The sequence below is a fragment of the Phyllobates terribilis genome, unplaced genomic scaffold (genome assembly GCF_046119375.1).
Source record: "Phyllobates terribilis strain yellow unplaced genomic scaffold, ASM4611937v1 Scaffold_7__3_contigs__length_470593459, whole genome shotgun sequence".
NCBI lineage: Eukaryota > Metazoa > Chordata > Amphibia > Anura > Dendrobatidae > Phyllobates > Phyllobates terribilis.
In genome coordinates, this window is record NW_027362767.1 from 426,541,288 (window position 1) to 426,558,410 (window position 17,123).

Here is a 17,123-nt window from a genome sequence, read left to right on the forward strand (position 1 = left end):
TGTGGATCAAGGTGAACGTTCAGACCCACTGTGCTGGCACAGCAGGTTGGAAGGGGGTGCGAGCCGAAGGGACCTGGACAACGGGCTATGCTGGATGGCAGAAAAACAAGCGAGGCATGTCTGAGTCAGCACATGGAAGTAGGTAGCAGAAACCACAGGAGATAATAGCTTACTGTGAATACTCTAATAACAGTTTGTGATGCTTGTAGCAAACGGTGGGCTAACCAGCAGGAGGCAATCAGAAGGTTGACCAGCAGGTTTGAGAGTTTGTGAAGTCAGTGGAGATTTCAAAAGTGAATGCAGCGGACTGAATAGTCTCTAAATATCAGTTTGTGATGCTTACAGCAAACGATGTGTTAACCAACAAGTCTTGATGAGCATTAGGTCCTAATTGTGGAAATCGCAGGAGTCTGAAGAGATGACAGCAACAAAAGACAGTGGATGGTGGAAAACTCCAAAGAGACTTCACAGAACACATCACAGTCTCAATACTCAGACACAGAGCGAGTCCACGTGGGCCAAAAACGACCTTGAGAGATTATATCAAGATATTGTCCTAGTTTATGCCACTAAGATCACCTCTCAGCCAATGGAAATTCTCCTTCCTGATGTTTAGTGTCCTTGTAGCCCCTCTACCATACATCTTATTAAATGACATGTGAATACATATACTGTAATCATATAATTTTGTGATCTCTATTACGCAAGTGACCCCCAACTCGTATATTTGATATTCTGTCCTATTGGTTAATTTTAGGTCAAGCAATGCCCAATCTTGTAGGCTCCTGCACCAGTTGTAGGAGGTGATGATCTCTTATTCTTGTCGGTCTCCTTTGCTGGACTTGCAAAATTTATATCAGAGAAGTCCCCCATAATAATGACTTCTCCTTGATTTGCAGTCTCATGTATTTGCTTTATGAGGATATTTATTTCCGCTTCCATTATACTTGGAGATTTACAACAAACCCTACCAGTATTTTATTATTCTTTTTTACACCCTTAACTTTCAACCATTGTTAAGTATGCAAGAAAAAAAATGAATGGTATCGCTCATGTGCCGGCTCCATGTAACGCCACTAGAGAGTCATTGCTGGATTGCTGGAGCAAACAATAGGCAAGAAATGTTTTTTTGTTTTTTTTTTTACTAAATTTGCTACTAATTATAAAAAAAATAACAAGATGGTAATGGCTTATGAGCATTATACAGATTTTATGCATTATAGACTCATTTCTAGCTCTGTAAAAAAAGCAAATCATCAAACTTGTTGGTATTTTAATAGTCAGAAAAATAAAGAAGCCACAGTGACTGAACTATTTTCTTTTTTTATACATAGAGAAACTAATATTAGAAATGCCAAAAGTTTGGAGAAGGTGGTTTTGAAATGTTGTGATTCTACATAAACTCTCAGGAAATCTGCAATTATAAAGAAATCCTCTACAGGCAACAAGGAAAGAAAGCAGGTAGGGGTGAGGGGGATTTCAGCTCGGAAGACTGCAGATTTGTGAATGTGGGTCGAGACTATAAGGACAGTTGTCAAAAAATAAATAAAAAAAAATCATCATTTCCAGACATAAAAGTGGAAAAGCGACCTGTGTATAGAAGCTTACAATCTAAAGCCACTGGAGATAAAGACAGCGCAGTATATAATCCTTCTCTTTATTAGGGGAATTCCTGCTGCACAGATGTAATAACACAGAGATTACACAATTCAAGTGATTGCAACATACAAGGAAGTGGTGTTAATTACGAATTACATAAGAAATATTCTATACAGAGAAAAGTATGTGCCCCCTCCACATTGCGCCTCCAGGAGCTTTCTGACCTCCCGTTCTACATCCGTAGTTGTTAATATGGATTCGCTCCTCTGCAGATATAGCGGCTCCCGATCCTGAGGTTCGGGCTTCGTGCAGCCGCTCATGTTCTCCCCCCCCATGTCTGTATGGAGCTTGTGCACTGGACACTGTCATGGGGAACAGAAAAGGGTCTTCCCCAAACTGTTCCCACAAAACTGAAGATACAATTATCTACAATGTCTTGACTGAGTTGCTGCGGTTCCTTCTCTTCTCAGTAATATCACTCACCGGTGATCGGGGAAGATTCAGGGGGAAGAAATGTAAGAAACGGACTAATTACCCCGGTGGCTCCTATTACAGGAGCCGGTATCAGGGAGCTCCGCACCACCGGCTGCTCTGTCATGTTGGTGAAGGCAGACAACATGGTGGGGGACGGATGGTATATACCGGGGGTGAGGGGCTGAATGTTATACACCAGGGCTGGGGGCCAGAGGTTATACACTGGGGGCGAGGGGCCGGATGTTATGCACTGTGGGCGAGGGGCCAGAGGTTATACACTGGGGGTGAGGGGCCAGAGGTTATACTCTGGAGGCAAGGGGGCCTGATGTTAAAAACTAGCAGAAATTTAATGATGGATACTTTTGTACATCATCCACTGACTCCCTTTTAAGAGTAACCGTCGTTTTAATTCTTTTTTCATAAATCAGTAATACATATAAAAATAAGAAACTTTGTAATATATCAGAGAAATCTGCTTCTTTCCCTCCTGGACTGATCTTTCATTCTCAAAAACCTAAATTCATTCTTAAATACTCTCTTCAGTGAATACAGACTTTCCCATTCCGGAGACAGGAAAAAGTCAGTGTCCTAATAGAGCAGACACAAGCGGCTGAGAGCCGGGCAGTAACGTTGTGTAGATGGTCGCTGATGTCACAATAACTGAAGGCAGTGTGTGTTTCCCGCACCATCCGATGCCGCCATTCTGCCACACGACCATCAGTTTTGATAATGATCTTCGTGTCTTTAGGGTTCGGGGATTTGTGACTTGTTCTTTATTCCTGCTCTATTAGTCTCATTGTCTTCTGCTGATTCCGAAGGAAACAGAACCAAACACAACAATAACGATGGCGAGGACGACAGCCAGGGAGATACCGATCACTGCCCCAACAGAGGGGGCGCTGCTGACATTTCCAAAATCACCAGAAATTCCTGTTTAGGAAAAAAAAAGAAAGTTTACGATCACTTCCATCAATGAGTGTTTCTATGTCTGTCCATATGATTGAGGGATTGGGAAAAAGGTTTCAGCATTTCCATTAAATAAGAGGGAAAGAAGAAGCACCATAGAACAGGAAAGGCAAAGGTCTGGTCTCTCCGCTTACGTCTTTTCTCTATCTCTACATAGAACAAGACAGACATTATTACTGATGTACCATCTATAGCTAATACCTTTTCTTAGAACAAATGGACGACATAGAGAGGAGCCTCCTGTGGAGTTTTTGCTCGGTAAGATATATGGGAAAGTAATTTCCTTCCATGAAAACTTGGAGGATTTTGTAATGCGGTGCTCATGTCATTTAGAAAACACTGTGTGAGTGTTATTTTTAGCAGTATTTGTTATTTCATGGATAAAATGTCAATGTTTCTGGATCACGCCGACCCCTTCACCATGAGTAGTCATCATCAATGACTTGTACACCATAATTTCGACAAGAAATCAATATTGTAAAATAAGGGTTTTACTCTACTTATAGCAGTTTACTCCACTTACTCCAGTCCTGGATGAAGTACCGCAGCATACTGCTGTGGTTGACCCTACAGGTATACACATCATCGGCCATGGACGTGACATTGAACGATAAAGAGGTCAGATACATCAGGTCCAGTAATGGCAGGGTCATCCTTTCCATCATCTCCTCCGATATCTGTTGCCCATTCTTGTACCACATTATGGAGATGTCTTTGGGGTAATGTCCATACGCCCGGCAGTGAACCCTAAAGGTGCCATTGTCTACAGGGATCTGGGTCACCTTCACAACTGGAGCTTCTGTAGGAGGAAAAACAAGAGTTTGGCCATACAATGGCCAGTGACTACCATTTTTTATGGACACTGTTAGTGTGAGCACTGGGAACTTTCCTGACACACGGAGCGAACGTGAAGTATAGAGATATATGGAGCCTTATTGCAGAACAGTATTGGATGAACCACTTATATTGTACCTGGTGAGATATGAGGATGCGCTCAGTGATACATTGTTGTTGCTGTTGATGTGACCGGACAATGACATAATAAAGAATTAAGAGAGACCTACAAAAGCCATACACAGTCTTAAGGATAAGCCGAGCCCCTTCCCCGCCTGCCTCACCTTTCCTACTAAATGTGCAGTTTCCCAGTGACAGCAGTTCGGTGATGTGCGAGATACATGTATTCACCAAAATTTGTCGGATTTCTTGTAGTAAAGTTTTATTAGAATTAAACCTTTGTGTAAATCTCTCGGCATCCGGCGTCTCGGCTATAAACCTCACCGACTTCACATTCAAAGACATAAATGGTTTTCCTTCATAACGATAACTGAATGAAGCCTGGAATGTGCCGTTATCGTGTATCGAGCAGCCTTCTAATACCTGCAGAATGTGGAATCCTACAAACACAAAGATAATTTATCAGATTTTTAAATTAGTCCATGAAAAGTCAGAAATAATGTCCGGTCCATTCATTGTAGAATGCAGCTACTCCGTGTACGTCACTAAACAAAATAAAGCAAACACAGTATGACACCAAGTCAAATAATAATTTAATAATATTTTAATAACTTAGCCATTATCTGTCGGGAAAGATGCGGGCTCAGCGTGTGAGCCCGCCTCAAAGTCAGGGACACGACATATGACATATGTTGTGATGGGGTTAAAGAAGTCTCAGCAAAATATTTATCACCTAATCCCTCCTAATTATGGAAGTAATTTAGCGTAGCTGCACTAACCCCTTCAAGACTAAGTGATTTTTTTTGCTTTTGTAATTCTGCTTTTTTTCCTCCCCCTCTTTTGAATTGTGTCACCGTTTTCTGACACCTTTTCAGTAACAGTTTATGTAACTTTTATCTTATTTTTCTGTCTACGAAACTTGTTTTTTGGTCAATGTTTTTATTGCTTTTCATTTCTTTTTTGGGCTGGATTGTGGAAACCTTAAAAATACCAATTCTGCTGTATCTTTTCATCACCTAAACTATATGCTGTAATACTTTATTATTGCAGTGTTGTATTGTTAAAGAGAAGCGGTCACCAGGATAAAAAAAAAGTCCAGTTTTTGTTATTTTCTTCATGTTTGCACCTCTGGATATTCCGTCCTCCACAACACAATGACTGGAGGGTGTAGACCCATCACTGCACTCCCGGCTTTCACTGCAGGACCCATATTGGAGGCAGAGGGAAGGTAACGTCATTCTGGAGGAGCTGCACCAGGCATGAGAAATGTGGAGAGCGATTTTAAATAATGAGACAATATATTAATGTTAGGTCCAACTAGTCTTGACCTGATAATGGTGGACCCTTGCATTTGATAAAAAGGAAATAATAGGCAAACCGATATTTTGTTAATAAAATGCCCAATCCATGTGGCTCAGCCGCACTAAAAAGTGCAGAATAAACAAAAGCGCCCCTAGTGCAAAATGAAGATGAAATGCTGGAATTGTATGAAGGCTACTTACCCTCCCTGTGATTCATATAATAGACAATAGTGTGTAGAAAGTTTAGCATATTCATCTGCATATAATAATATTGTAGACTTGCATCCAATAACGTGTTATATGGACTTTTAAACCAGGGAACGCGACGTTCCACCACTTCATCGTCGCTGTCGTACCACATGAGAGTGACGTCGTCCAGGGTCCGTCTCATCGTGTATGAAGTCATATTTGATGTCAAATCAGTGGTTGCAGTATCAAAGAAATAGTGAGAGTGATCGCCTGTGTGAGACATAAAACGCGCCGGAGCTGTTGTTATACTTTTTTTTACATTACATTTTACATTAATTATGCTTAACCCCCCCCACAGCCAATTTTCATTTTCATGCTTCCAGTATTTCCTCCTCTTCTTCCAATCACCATAACTTTTTATTTTTCCAGCCACATAGATCTACAAGCGCTTGTTTTTTGCGGGACGAGTTGTGTTTTTGAATGAGACCATTTATTTTAGCATAAAATGGACTGAAAAATGGGAAAAAAATGTGTGGTGAAATGGTGAATAAAATGCAATTAAACCCTTATTTTTTGGATGGCCGGTGCGATTATAGCAATATCAAACTTGGAAAACTTTCTTACAAGTTTAATAAAAAATATTTGATTTGTGTTGCCAGTTTCCAGATCTGTCAGTTTTCTTTATTTGTCTGGGTTTGTGCTGTTTCTTTGGCCTGGTGATCTGAAGCTTTTTTTATGGTACCATTTGGGGTACATGCAACGCTCTAGTCACTTTTTTGTGACAACTCAAAATGGCAATTTTAGTACAATAACAAATATACTTGTGGTTTTTGTTTTATTTTTGTATTTCCTTTTAATAGGGGAAAAGCAGATGTCTCAAATTTTTCAGATATTTTTTTTTTTTCAATATTTTTAAAACATAGTCCCCTCTTAAAACTGCGATCATTTCTCATATATACTGAAATACTTTTGTATTGCAGTATAAAGTATTTCAAAATCACTTTTGTTCTATAAAGCCCAGCTTCAAATATGCTCTTTATTTTTTCTTCTAGCCTTTTTTTTGTGCAACTTCTTAGAGAAACAATTTCATGTTTTACTAAAATTGTCCAAAATTTGTGCAAAAAATTCAGACGTACATGAAATCAATCCAGGGGGTAGACCAGAGTACATTTGTGATAAAATCATGCAACTTTTTAAATAGTCGCAATTAATGATTCAGCCAAAAACACGACTATAAAAAAGGTACAAATGAAAAAACACCAAAAATTAGACAAAAAAAGGAGCAAATGCAATAATGAATTGGGACCAAAAACTCCCACCGCAGCCAAACTCCAAGATTAATCAGTTATAATATGACATAATATTGTCCAGATATGAAAGAGTTTACAGAAAAGTTCTCAATGTATGAAGCCAATAAGTAACATTACCTGCATAAGCGAAGGGAACGGAGACCATAAGGAATAAAACCTCAGCTAATCTGCTTCGGATCATGTTGGCACGGCCGCCTGGTGTCTTCTTCGTCTCTGATATAACCTGAGACTGGCACAGCTCACACTATTGCCACACTCTTATATCCGAGGGCTGTAAGGCCATCCTCCATGTAAGTCCCTATTATACCCACATGATCACACAGACGGGCATTTTCAAAAGAGCACTTACAAGTAATATGCTCTATAGACCAAGAAAAACAAAAGGCACATTTCCATCTTTCTAATGAATACTGTTATTACCGGGAAATCAGATATGAGGGTTTAATTTGAGGATCTTGAATAAAGAAGGCAGCACGAAGGTGGAAATCACTTTTTCACATGAGACAATAAGAAAAGCAGCCGGAAAATTAACATCTATAGGTCATATGGCAGGAGGGATCCGGACAAAAATTAGAAAGTTGGTAAAGAATCTGGCGTTCACCACCTTTTTGGTTTTGTACATGCACATTATTATCTGGGGGTGAGGGGCTGGATGTTATACACTGTGGGCGAGGGGCCGGATGTTATACACCGGGGGGGGGGGGCTGGATGTTATACACTGTGGGGGCGAGGGGCCGGATGTTATACACCGGGGGGGGGCTGGATGTTATACACTGTGGGGGAAAGGGGCCAGATGTCATATACCGGGGGGAGAGGGCCGGATGTTATACATTGGGGGCGAGGGTCTGGATGTTATACACTGGAGGGTGAGGAGCCGGATGTTATACACTGGGGATAAGGGTCTGGATGTTATACACTGGGGTGTGAGGGGCCGGATGCTATACACCGGGGAGGGGGCTGGATGTTATACACTGTGGGGGAGAGGGGCCGGATGTTATATACCGGGGGGAGAGGGCTGGATGTTATACATTGGGGGTGAGGGTCTGGATGTTATACACTGGGGGGTGAGGGGCCGGATGTTATACAATTGGGGGGTGAGGGGCCGGATGTTATACACTGGGGGTGAGGGGCCGAATGTTATACACTGGGGGGTGAGGGGCCGGATGCTATACACCGGGGGTGAGGGGCCGGATGTTATACACCGGGGGTGAGGGGCCGAATGTTATACACCGGGGACAGGGGACCGAATGTTATACACTGGGGGGCAGGACTGCCACCAGCAATTTCAGGGCCCCATACTGGCAACATTTTCAGGTCTCCTTGACACTTCACCCAGGCTGCACCCCAGCTCCGCCTCCACCCCTCGAACCTTCCACAGTCCCACCACCTACTCTTGAACATGAACAGTTCCCATGAAACACAGCAGCAGTCAGCAGAGTTGAACTTAGTAGGATTTAGTAGTTTGCAGGCAGGAAGCAGACAGAGACGGCCTCCAACTTCACACTGCACAAGCAGGTAGGGGGGCACAAGAAGAGTAGCGGGTGGGCCAATGGGTGGAGGAATGGGAGGTTGAATGGGATGTCAGACGGGCAAGTGGACGGGTGCATGCACCTCATCACTTTGGGGCCCTCAACTCCTGCATACAGTGGGTACGGAAAGTATTCAGACCCCTTTAAATTTTTCACTCTTTGCTTCATTGCAGCCATTTGGTTAATTCTAAAAAGTTCATTTTTTTCTCATTAAAGTACACTGTGCACCCCATCTTGACTGAAAAAAACAGAAATGTAGAAATTTTTGCAAATTTATTAAAAAATAAAAACTGAAATATCACATGGTCATAAGTATTCAGACCCTTTCCTCAGTATTGAGTAGAAGCCTCCTTTTGAGCTAGTACAGCCATGAGTCTTCTTGGGAATGATGTAACAAGTTTTCACACCTGGATTTGGGGATCCTCTGCCATTCTTCCTTGCAGATCCTCTCCAGTTCCGTCAGGTTGGATGGTGAACGTTGGTGGACAGCCATTTTCAGGTCTCTCCAGAGATGCTCAATTGGGTTTAGGTCAGGGCTCTGGCTGGGCCAGTCAAGAATGGTCACAGAGTTGTTCTGAAGCCACTCCTTTGTTATTTTAGCTGTTTGCTTAGGGTCATTGTCTTGTTGGAAGGTGAACCTTTGGCCAAGTCTGAGGTCCAGAGCACTCTAGAAGAGGTTTTCATCCAGGATATCTCTGTACTTGGCCGCATTCATGTTTCCTTCAGTTGCAACCAGTCGTCCTGTCCCTGCAGCTGAAAAACACCCCCATAGCATGATGCAGCCACCACCATGTTTCACTGTTGGGATTGTATTGGGTAGGTGATGAGCAGTGCCTGTTTTTTTCCACACATACCGCTTAGAATTATCACCAAAAAGTTCTATCTTCATCTCATCAGACCAGAGTATCTTATTTCTCATAGTCTGGGAGTCCTTCATGTGTTTTTGAGCAAACTATATGCAGGCTTTCATATGTCTTGCACTGAGGAGAGGCTTCCGTTGTGCCACTCTGCCATAAAGGCCTGGCTGGTGGAGGGCTGCAGTGATAGTTGACTTTGTGGAACTTTCTCCCATCTCCCTACCGCATCTCAAGCTCGGCCACATTGATATTGGGGTTCTTCTTTACCTCTCTCATCAAGGCTCTTCTCCCACGATTGCTCAGTTTGGCTGGACGGCCAGGTCTAGGAAGACTTCTGGGGGTCCCAAACTTTTTCTATTTAAGGATTATGGAGGCCACTGTGCTCTTAGGAACCTTGAGTAATGCAGAAATTCTTTGTATTGTAACCTTGGCCAGATCTGTGTCTTGTCATAATTCTGTCTCTGAGCTCCTTGGGCAGTTCCTTTGAGCTCATGATTCTCATTTGGTCTGACATGCACTGTGAGCTGTGAGGTCTTATATAGACAGGTGTGTGCCTTTCCAAATCAAATCCTATCAGTTTAACTAAACACAGCTGGACTATAATGAAGGAGTAGAACCATCTCAAGGAGGATCACAAGGAAATGGACAGCATGTGACTTAAATATCAGTGTCTGAGCAAAGGGTCTGAATGAATACTTATGACCATGTGATATTTCAGTTTTTCTTTTTTAATAAATTTGCAAAAGTTTCTACATTTCTGTTGTTTTCCAGTCAAGATGGGGTGCACAGTGTACATTGATGAGAAAAAAAATGAACTTTTTAGAATTTACCAAATGGCTGCAATTTAACAAAGAGTGAAAAATTTAAAGGGGTCTAAATACTTTCCGTACCCACTGTATAATGTGCCGCAAGGGTCCAAGGAACGCCGGTAGCTTAGGAACAGAGGGCAGCCTTACAATGTAAGTAGGTGTGACTGGAGCATAATAAAACAAAGTAATTAGCCTGGACCCTAGCATGCCACTCAGTCTGCCAGGCCATTTATACAGTGGCTCGGCAGTGACGCCTCCTCGCAGGCTGCGCAGCGTGTTTCACGCAGTCTGGGCCCACTCTTTGCTTCAGCTCACCGGGCCCCAAACACAAGTAATGGCAGTAATGCCCTGATGGCGGCCCTGCTGGGGGGTAATGGGGTCAGATGTTATACACTAACAGAAATGTAATGATAGATACATCACCCACTGATTCCCTTTAAAGAGTCACCATTGTTTTAATTTTTATCTCATAAATCAATAGTACACATGAAAATTAGAAACTGCTTCTTTCTCCTCCTGGACTGATCATTTATTCTAAAAAATCTCAATTCATTGGTAAAAACTCTCTTCACTAAATACAGATTTTTCCATTCCTGATATAGGAAAAAGTCAGTGTCCTAATAGAGCAGCCACAAGCGGCTGAGAGCCGGGCAGTAATGTCGTGTGTAGATGGTCGCTGATGTCACAATAACTGAAGGCAGTGTGTGTTTCCTGCACCATCAGATTCCGCCATCCTGCCGCAGGATCATCTGCTGCATTAGTTTTGGGAGCTGATAATGATCTTCGTGTCTTTAGGGTTCGGGGGTTTGTTACTTGTTCTTTATTCCCGCTCTATTAGTCTCATTGTCTTCTGCTGATTGTGAAGGAAACTGAACCAAACACAACAATAACGATGACAAGGACAACAGCCAGGCCGATACCGATCACTGCTCCTACAGAGGGGCCAGAGGGGGCGCTGCTGAGATTCCCAAAATCACCAGAAATCCCTATTTAGAAAAAAAAGAAAGTTTTATGATCATGTCCATCAATGAGTGTTTCTACATTGTGTTCCAAATTATTATGCAAATAATATTTTCTCAGATTTTCCCAAATTACCTATATGAATTGCAGTCATTGTAATTTTCCAGTCAAATAACTATTAGAGTACAATTGAAAGGTTTTTGTACAAACTGCCTATGATAACAGTATATTTTTAAAAAAATAAAAAACTCAAACTGCACTCAAAATGCATGTTCCAAATTATTATGCACAGCAGAGTTTTCAACCTTTTGATTTTAATAAAGAACAAAAAAATGGTCATTTTTGAAATTATAAGCATTAGCAGGTTATTACAAACTGAAATCAAACAGTTTTCAACTCAAAACTTTATTCTAGGTGATGTTACATTTGCACATAGGACCCCTTGTTCGAAAGGAGCTTCTGAACTCTCTCGTCCATTGAATTTGTCAGGTTTTGGATGGTTTCTGCTTCAATTGTTTTGCATGAGGACAGAATACCCTCCCAGAGCTGTTGCTTAGATGTGAACTGCCTCCCGCCATCATAGACACTTCTTTTGATGATGCTCCAGAGGTTCACAATGGGGTTGAGGTCAGGGGAGCATGGGGGCCACACCATAAGTTTGTCCCCTTTTATGCCCATAGCAGCCACAGCTGCAGATGTGTTATGTGCAGCCAAAAGCAGCCAAATGTACAGAGTCCCCATGAGAGTTTGTACTATTGCCACTATAACTTCCATATAATGGTCCTTAGCTAATATATTGAAACAGAAACCTGTTTGATGAATAATTGGTAGACTTTGTTAAAAAGGTTTTCCCCAAAATAAATATTTATCGCAGGAGGATAGTATGGGGCGGCCGTCCATTGTGCATTCTAGCTGCTCCACACAAAGTTTCGCCAGCCCAAAGATGAATTATTTATTACCTATTTTAGAATATCGTTGATAAATGTTTATTCTGAAGAAGTACAACCTGGGACACGGTGGCCACCTGGGAAGCAGCTCTGGGGATGCGCTATTGGAGGCTGTCAGTTTGTCCAGGCAGTGATAATGAGCAGTAGCGGCCAGAAGATGGTGGTGTCCTCTGGTGGTCACCAGACTTTGCTCCCGGGAGAATACACGGAGCAAAGTCAGTACTGGAGCTTGTGGTAGACGTGTCATTGTGAATCCGTGTGTCAGGCACAAATGTAGATGTACACTGCCTAACTATTACAAAACGTTCAGGGGCTCTGGGAACATGTGCCGACTTTGGACCTTAAGTTTACTATGAAGATTTTTTTCTTGCTTAAAGTCGGTGAAATACAGCGTGTTACTCCTCGTTGTTTTCATTGATTACTTTGTAAATTATCTGGTCTTCTGCCCTTATGAGCTTTTGTGGATTTCGCCTAGAATTGACAGCAGTGTTCCTCTATGAGACTCGTTATTACTCTGCTCTATTTCTTTTATCAGTTTTCTGACTGTATATGGAACAATAGGAAATCAATAAAATTAAGGTTTTACTCTACTTTTAGCAGTTTACTCCACTTACTCCAGTCTTGGGTGAAGTCTCGCAGCATACTACTGTGGTTGACTCTACAGGTATACACATCATCTGCCATGGATGTGACATTGAACGCTAAAGAGGTCAGATAAGTCAGGTCTAGTAATGGCAGGGTCGTCCTTTTCGTCATTTCCTCCGATATCTGTTGTCCATTCTTGTACCACATTATAGAGATGTCTTTGGGGTAATGTCCATACGCCCGGCAGTGCACCCTAAGTGTGCCATCGTCTACAGGGATCTGGGTCATCTGCACAACTGGAACTTCTGTAAGAGGAGATATAAAGGGTAATCAGTGACGTAACTAGAGTCTGATGGTCCCCGATGCAAAATTGGAACCTGGGCCTACCCCCGCATGTTCATCAGATATATGGACTCTTGTAGCATTCTGGATCCTGTGAAGACATACATGTTTGCCCTCTCAAGTAACAATGTCCTCCTTCCTGTACAAATGTCCCCCATATTGTTCCTCTTCCTGTAATAATGTCTTCCAGGTATAATGTCCTTCATCCTGGGCCTTTTCCTTGTATAATGTTCCTAATCCTGAGTCTCTTCCAATTATAATGTCCCCCATCCTGGTATAATGTCTGTATCCTGGGCCACTTCCTGGTATAATGTCTCTGTTTCCTGGTATAATGTCCTCCTCCATCCTGGGCCCCTTGCTAGTGTAATGTCCACCATCCTGGGCCCATTCCAGTAATATATGACCCCCATCCTGGTATAATACCCCCTCCATCCTGGGCTCATTCCAGTAATACTGTATATGTCCCCCATCCTGGTAAAATGTGCCTCATTATGGGCCTCTTCCAGTAATAATGTCCATATTCTGAGGCTCTTCTAAAAACATTGTCAAAGATCACTGCCTGGGAGGGTCACACAGATCCCAACAGCTGTTATCTTTGGAGCGAACAGCTCTCTGCTGCCCCCTATCAATTACCCGATTGATTATTGATTAACGGAGGAGGCCGCAGGCTGTTTTCACTAGTAGGCAGGTTATTGGGAAACTAACAGTGAGCGTATGGTATATACACCTCTGATTTTATTGCATGGAATATACGAGTGTATATACCCCCGTTACGGTCACTGCGAACTCCACAATAACCCAAGAAAGATTATTACCTCCCACCACCAGTGGCTTTTATACAGGCCGACTAGACGCCTGATTTCTGGTAGCGTATGGCTACCAGTCTGCGTATGCCTATTGTACCAGTCTATTTCTAAGAATCTCAGAGTGTTAGTTCTTGTTCCTACTGCAAATCTGTGTGAGAGAGGAGGAGGGAGGGGGGTGAATGCCCCTTAACTACAGTGACTTTAGGGATCTTACTATTTTCTATGACAAACATATATTAAAAAAAATAAACTGTTCTACTCACCTTCCCACGCTCCCTCCCACGCCGATGTCATCTGCTGGCCTCTGATTGGCTGGCATCGTGTATTGCACTGCAGGGACTCGTCGGGTCTTTGCACTGGAAAACATTTCAACTGAATGTTCGCGCATCCAGCTAAAATAGCTGCTGGCGTAAGCGGGACCCCCTACCTCCAGCACGGGCCCAGTCTCACCCTCTGCTTTTGGGTATGAGGTCAGCCACAAACTGTCCCTTTATAAAATATACAATGATAGAAGAAAACGAAGCAGCACTTTGTCATGGACACTTTTGGCGTGTGCACTGGGCACTATCCTGACACACGGAGCGAACGTGAAGTATAGAGATACATGGAGCCTTATTGTAGAACCGTATTGGATGAAGCACTTATATTATACCTGGTGAGATATGAGGATGAGCTGTGATACATTGTTGTTGCTGTTGATGTACAATGCCATTGACAAATAGAAATAATAAGGAAATAAAGAGAAAACTACAAGAAGCCATGCACAGTCTTATGGATAAGCCGAGCCCCTTCCCCGCCTGCCTCACCTTTCCTACTAAATGTGCAGTTTCCCAGTGACAGCAGTTCGGTGATGTGCGGGATGCATGTATTCACCAACATTTTTCGGATTTCTTGTAGAACAGAGTCATTAAAATTAAATATTTGTGCAACTTTCTCGGCATCCGGCGTCTCGGCTATAAACCTCGCCGACTCCATATTCAAAGACATAAATGGTTTTCCATCCAGATGATGACTCAATGAAGCCTGGACCGTGCGGTTCTCATATAACGTGCATCCATATAATCCCTGAATAATGTGGTATCCTAAAAAAACAGCAAAAACTCTCAAGCAAATTGAAAGAAAAGAATGAACTTATGTCCGGTCCATTCATTGTATAATGCATTTATCCAATATGCACCGCGCCAAAAAAAATAAAAATGAACATTTACTCATCACAGTATCATGCCAAGTCAATTAAAGGGAATCTGTCAGCAGAATTTTGTTATGTAATCTGAAGACAGCAAGAGATAGGGGCTGAAACACAGATTTCAGAGATGTGTCACTTATTATGCTGTGTACTGCTGTTTACTTACAGTGAAGGTTTTATCAACAGGACATTATCACTGCCAGGACTGGTGTTCACGTGACGGCTAGTCTGACCACATCCCCTCCTGTGATAAGCAGCTCATGGTCAATAGACAATGTACACAGAGAGCCTGGTGTGGGCGGGGATAGCTGGGTGTGGGCAGCTTTCTCAGCATTGCTATATGCTACATCTAAAACTCTGATTGTGTCACACCTGCTGCACCCAGTAAACTAAGTGATACATCGCTGGAATCAGGGTCTCTTTTCCTATATTACGCTGCTCTTAGATGAGGTAGCAAAAAACCTGCTGACAGATTCTTTTTAAAAAGGATTGTCCAGTACTGAATGGTCCATACTTAGCGGCTAAAGTACAGCATTTTAAATAAAAAAAAGTCCACATCAATACCCCTCAGACTGGCAACATTCCTACAGTGTCAGTACTGTATCTGCCTGCAGTCATATAACATTATGTCACGTGACTGCTGCAGTCAGTCAGCTGTAGGGAGATGGACAAGCTGCCATGTTCCTCCTGAAGAGGAATCCCTGGAGTTAGAAGAGGCCAGAAGTAAGTTAAACTCTGACAGTATTCTAAAATGATCCGGAAGGAACATGCTTCTTTTATTCTATGTGGGGAACTTTAGCAGTTACCAAGGGCATTTTTATACTTGTAAATTCTATGTGCATATCTTGTACTAATAAAGTTGTTATACCTTTGTACAAACCTTTAAAACTTCATTTTTTGTTTGGCTTCATGTTTTCTGAAGTGGTTGTTTCAGTGATACTCATCTCTAATTGGTTGCAGATGTTTTATCACCGATTATGCATCTGAGATTTGTGGTTCTAACAGAAGCACACGTGCAGGTCAATACGCTGGCAAGTCACCACATTCCGGTCAGCCACACAGTTCCAGTCCCATGTGTGGCAGAAACTAAGCACATTAAGCCAGTTACTGGACTGAATGCCTACGCTGCACCATACTTTCCTGCATTCCTAGGTCAAAACACCACAGACTGTATGAACAATGCTATCCAGCCAACAACTGTCTTTCCAAAATCAGAGAATACTGACATGTCTGCTTTTGCAAGGTACATGATTCGCCGTGATCTAACTAAGACCGGTCTTACAAAGTTTGATGATCAACCTGAAAACTACAAAGGTTGGAAATGTACCTTTAAAACCACAATTAGCGACCTCGGCATCACCGCTGCTGAAGAGCTAGACCTGCTGATCAGGTGGCTTGGTCCACAATCCACAGAACGGGTCAAGAGACTAAAATCTGTCCACATCAGTAATCCAATGACTGGTCTCACTGCCACATGGGAGAGACTAGAACGAAGCTATGGTAGTCCAGAGGCCATAGAAAATGCCCTGTTCAAGTGTCTAGATTTTCCAAAAATATCCAGTAAGGACAGTCTAAAATTCCAAGAGCTCAGTGATCTCCTGTTAGAGCTTCAGCTGGCCAAAGCAGACCCACACCTGCCTGGCCTCAGCTACCTGGACACTGCTCGTGGGGTAATCACAATAGCTTCTAAGCTACCATCCTATATCCAAGATAGGTGGGCCATGCTTGGATCAAAATGCAAAAGGGAAAACCAAGTCTCCTTTCATCCATTTTCCTACTTCTGTCAGTTTATCGAAAATAATGCGGAGTGTAAGACTGACCCAAGCTTTTTCCATGAAGAACCCAACAGCCCTGGTTCATCCCTTCCCAAGTATGAAAGTCCACGTGCAAGCAACAGAAACCGCAACAGTCCAGTGTCAGTGAAGAAGACTGATGTTCTTCCCACACCTTCACCAGCTCCAGACAAGAGCGAGGTATGTGAAAAGATCGAAAATCCTAATCGCATGTGTCCCATTCAAAAGATGCCACATCATCTAAAGAAGTGCATCGGCTTAAGAAAGAAACCGCTCCAGGAAGGTACAGAGCTACTAAAGAAGTTTGGGGTATGTTACCGATGTTATGCGTCTACTGAACACTTTTCTAAAGTCTGTAAAATCTCTATTAAGTGTTTTGAGTGCGACAGTGAGGACCACGTACAAGCGCTCCATCCATCCCAACCTGACTCTGCACCTCTTATGCCTTCTCCCACCACAAGGCACAGCAGGGAGAATGCAGAGCAACCAGCAAGTCCTACCATAATATCTTCTTCA

At 42.6% G+C, this 17,123-nt stretch overlaps 2 protein-coding genes across 2 annotated transcripts in view; both read right to left on the reverse strand.

The window, feature by feature from the left end:
• Positions 1–2,205: 2,205 nt before the first annotated feature.
• LOC141155200 (major histocompatibility complex class I-related gene protein-like) lies at positions 2,206–7,023 on the reverse strand. The gene is made up of 5 exons (XM_073641937.1): positions 6,911–7,023; positions 5,496–5,753; positions 4,158–4,433; positions 3,563–3,838; positions 2,206–3,003 (listed from the first exon to the last, which is right to left on the reverse strand). Exons 1-5 carry the CDS (start codon positions 6,972–6,974, stop codon positions 2,867–2,869), a joined length of 1,011 nt encoding a protein of 336 aa, XP_073498038.1. The 5' UTR covers positions 6,975–7,023; the 3' UTR covers positions 2,206–2,866.
• A 3,104-nt stretch (positions 7,024–10,127) lies between these two features.
• Positions 10,128–17,123, reverse strand: part of LOC141155601 (class I histocompatibility antigen, Gogo-B*0103 alpha chain-like) — a 37,562-nt gene continuing 30,566 nt past the window's right edge. Inside the window, exons 6-8 of the mRNA XM_073642469.1 lie at positions 14,435–14,710; positions 12,510–12,785; positions 10,128–10,974 (exon numbers count right to left, since the gene is read on the reverse strand). Of these exons, the coding sequence (XP_073498570.1) occupies positions 10,829–10,974; positions 12,510–12,785; positions 14,435–14,710 (698 nt within the window). The 3' untranslated portion in view covers positions 10,128–10,828. The remainder of the gene's footprint in view (positions 10,975–12,509; positions 12,786–14,434; positions 14,711–17,123) is intronic.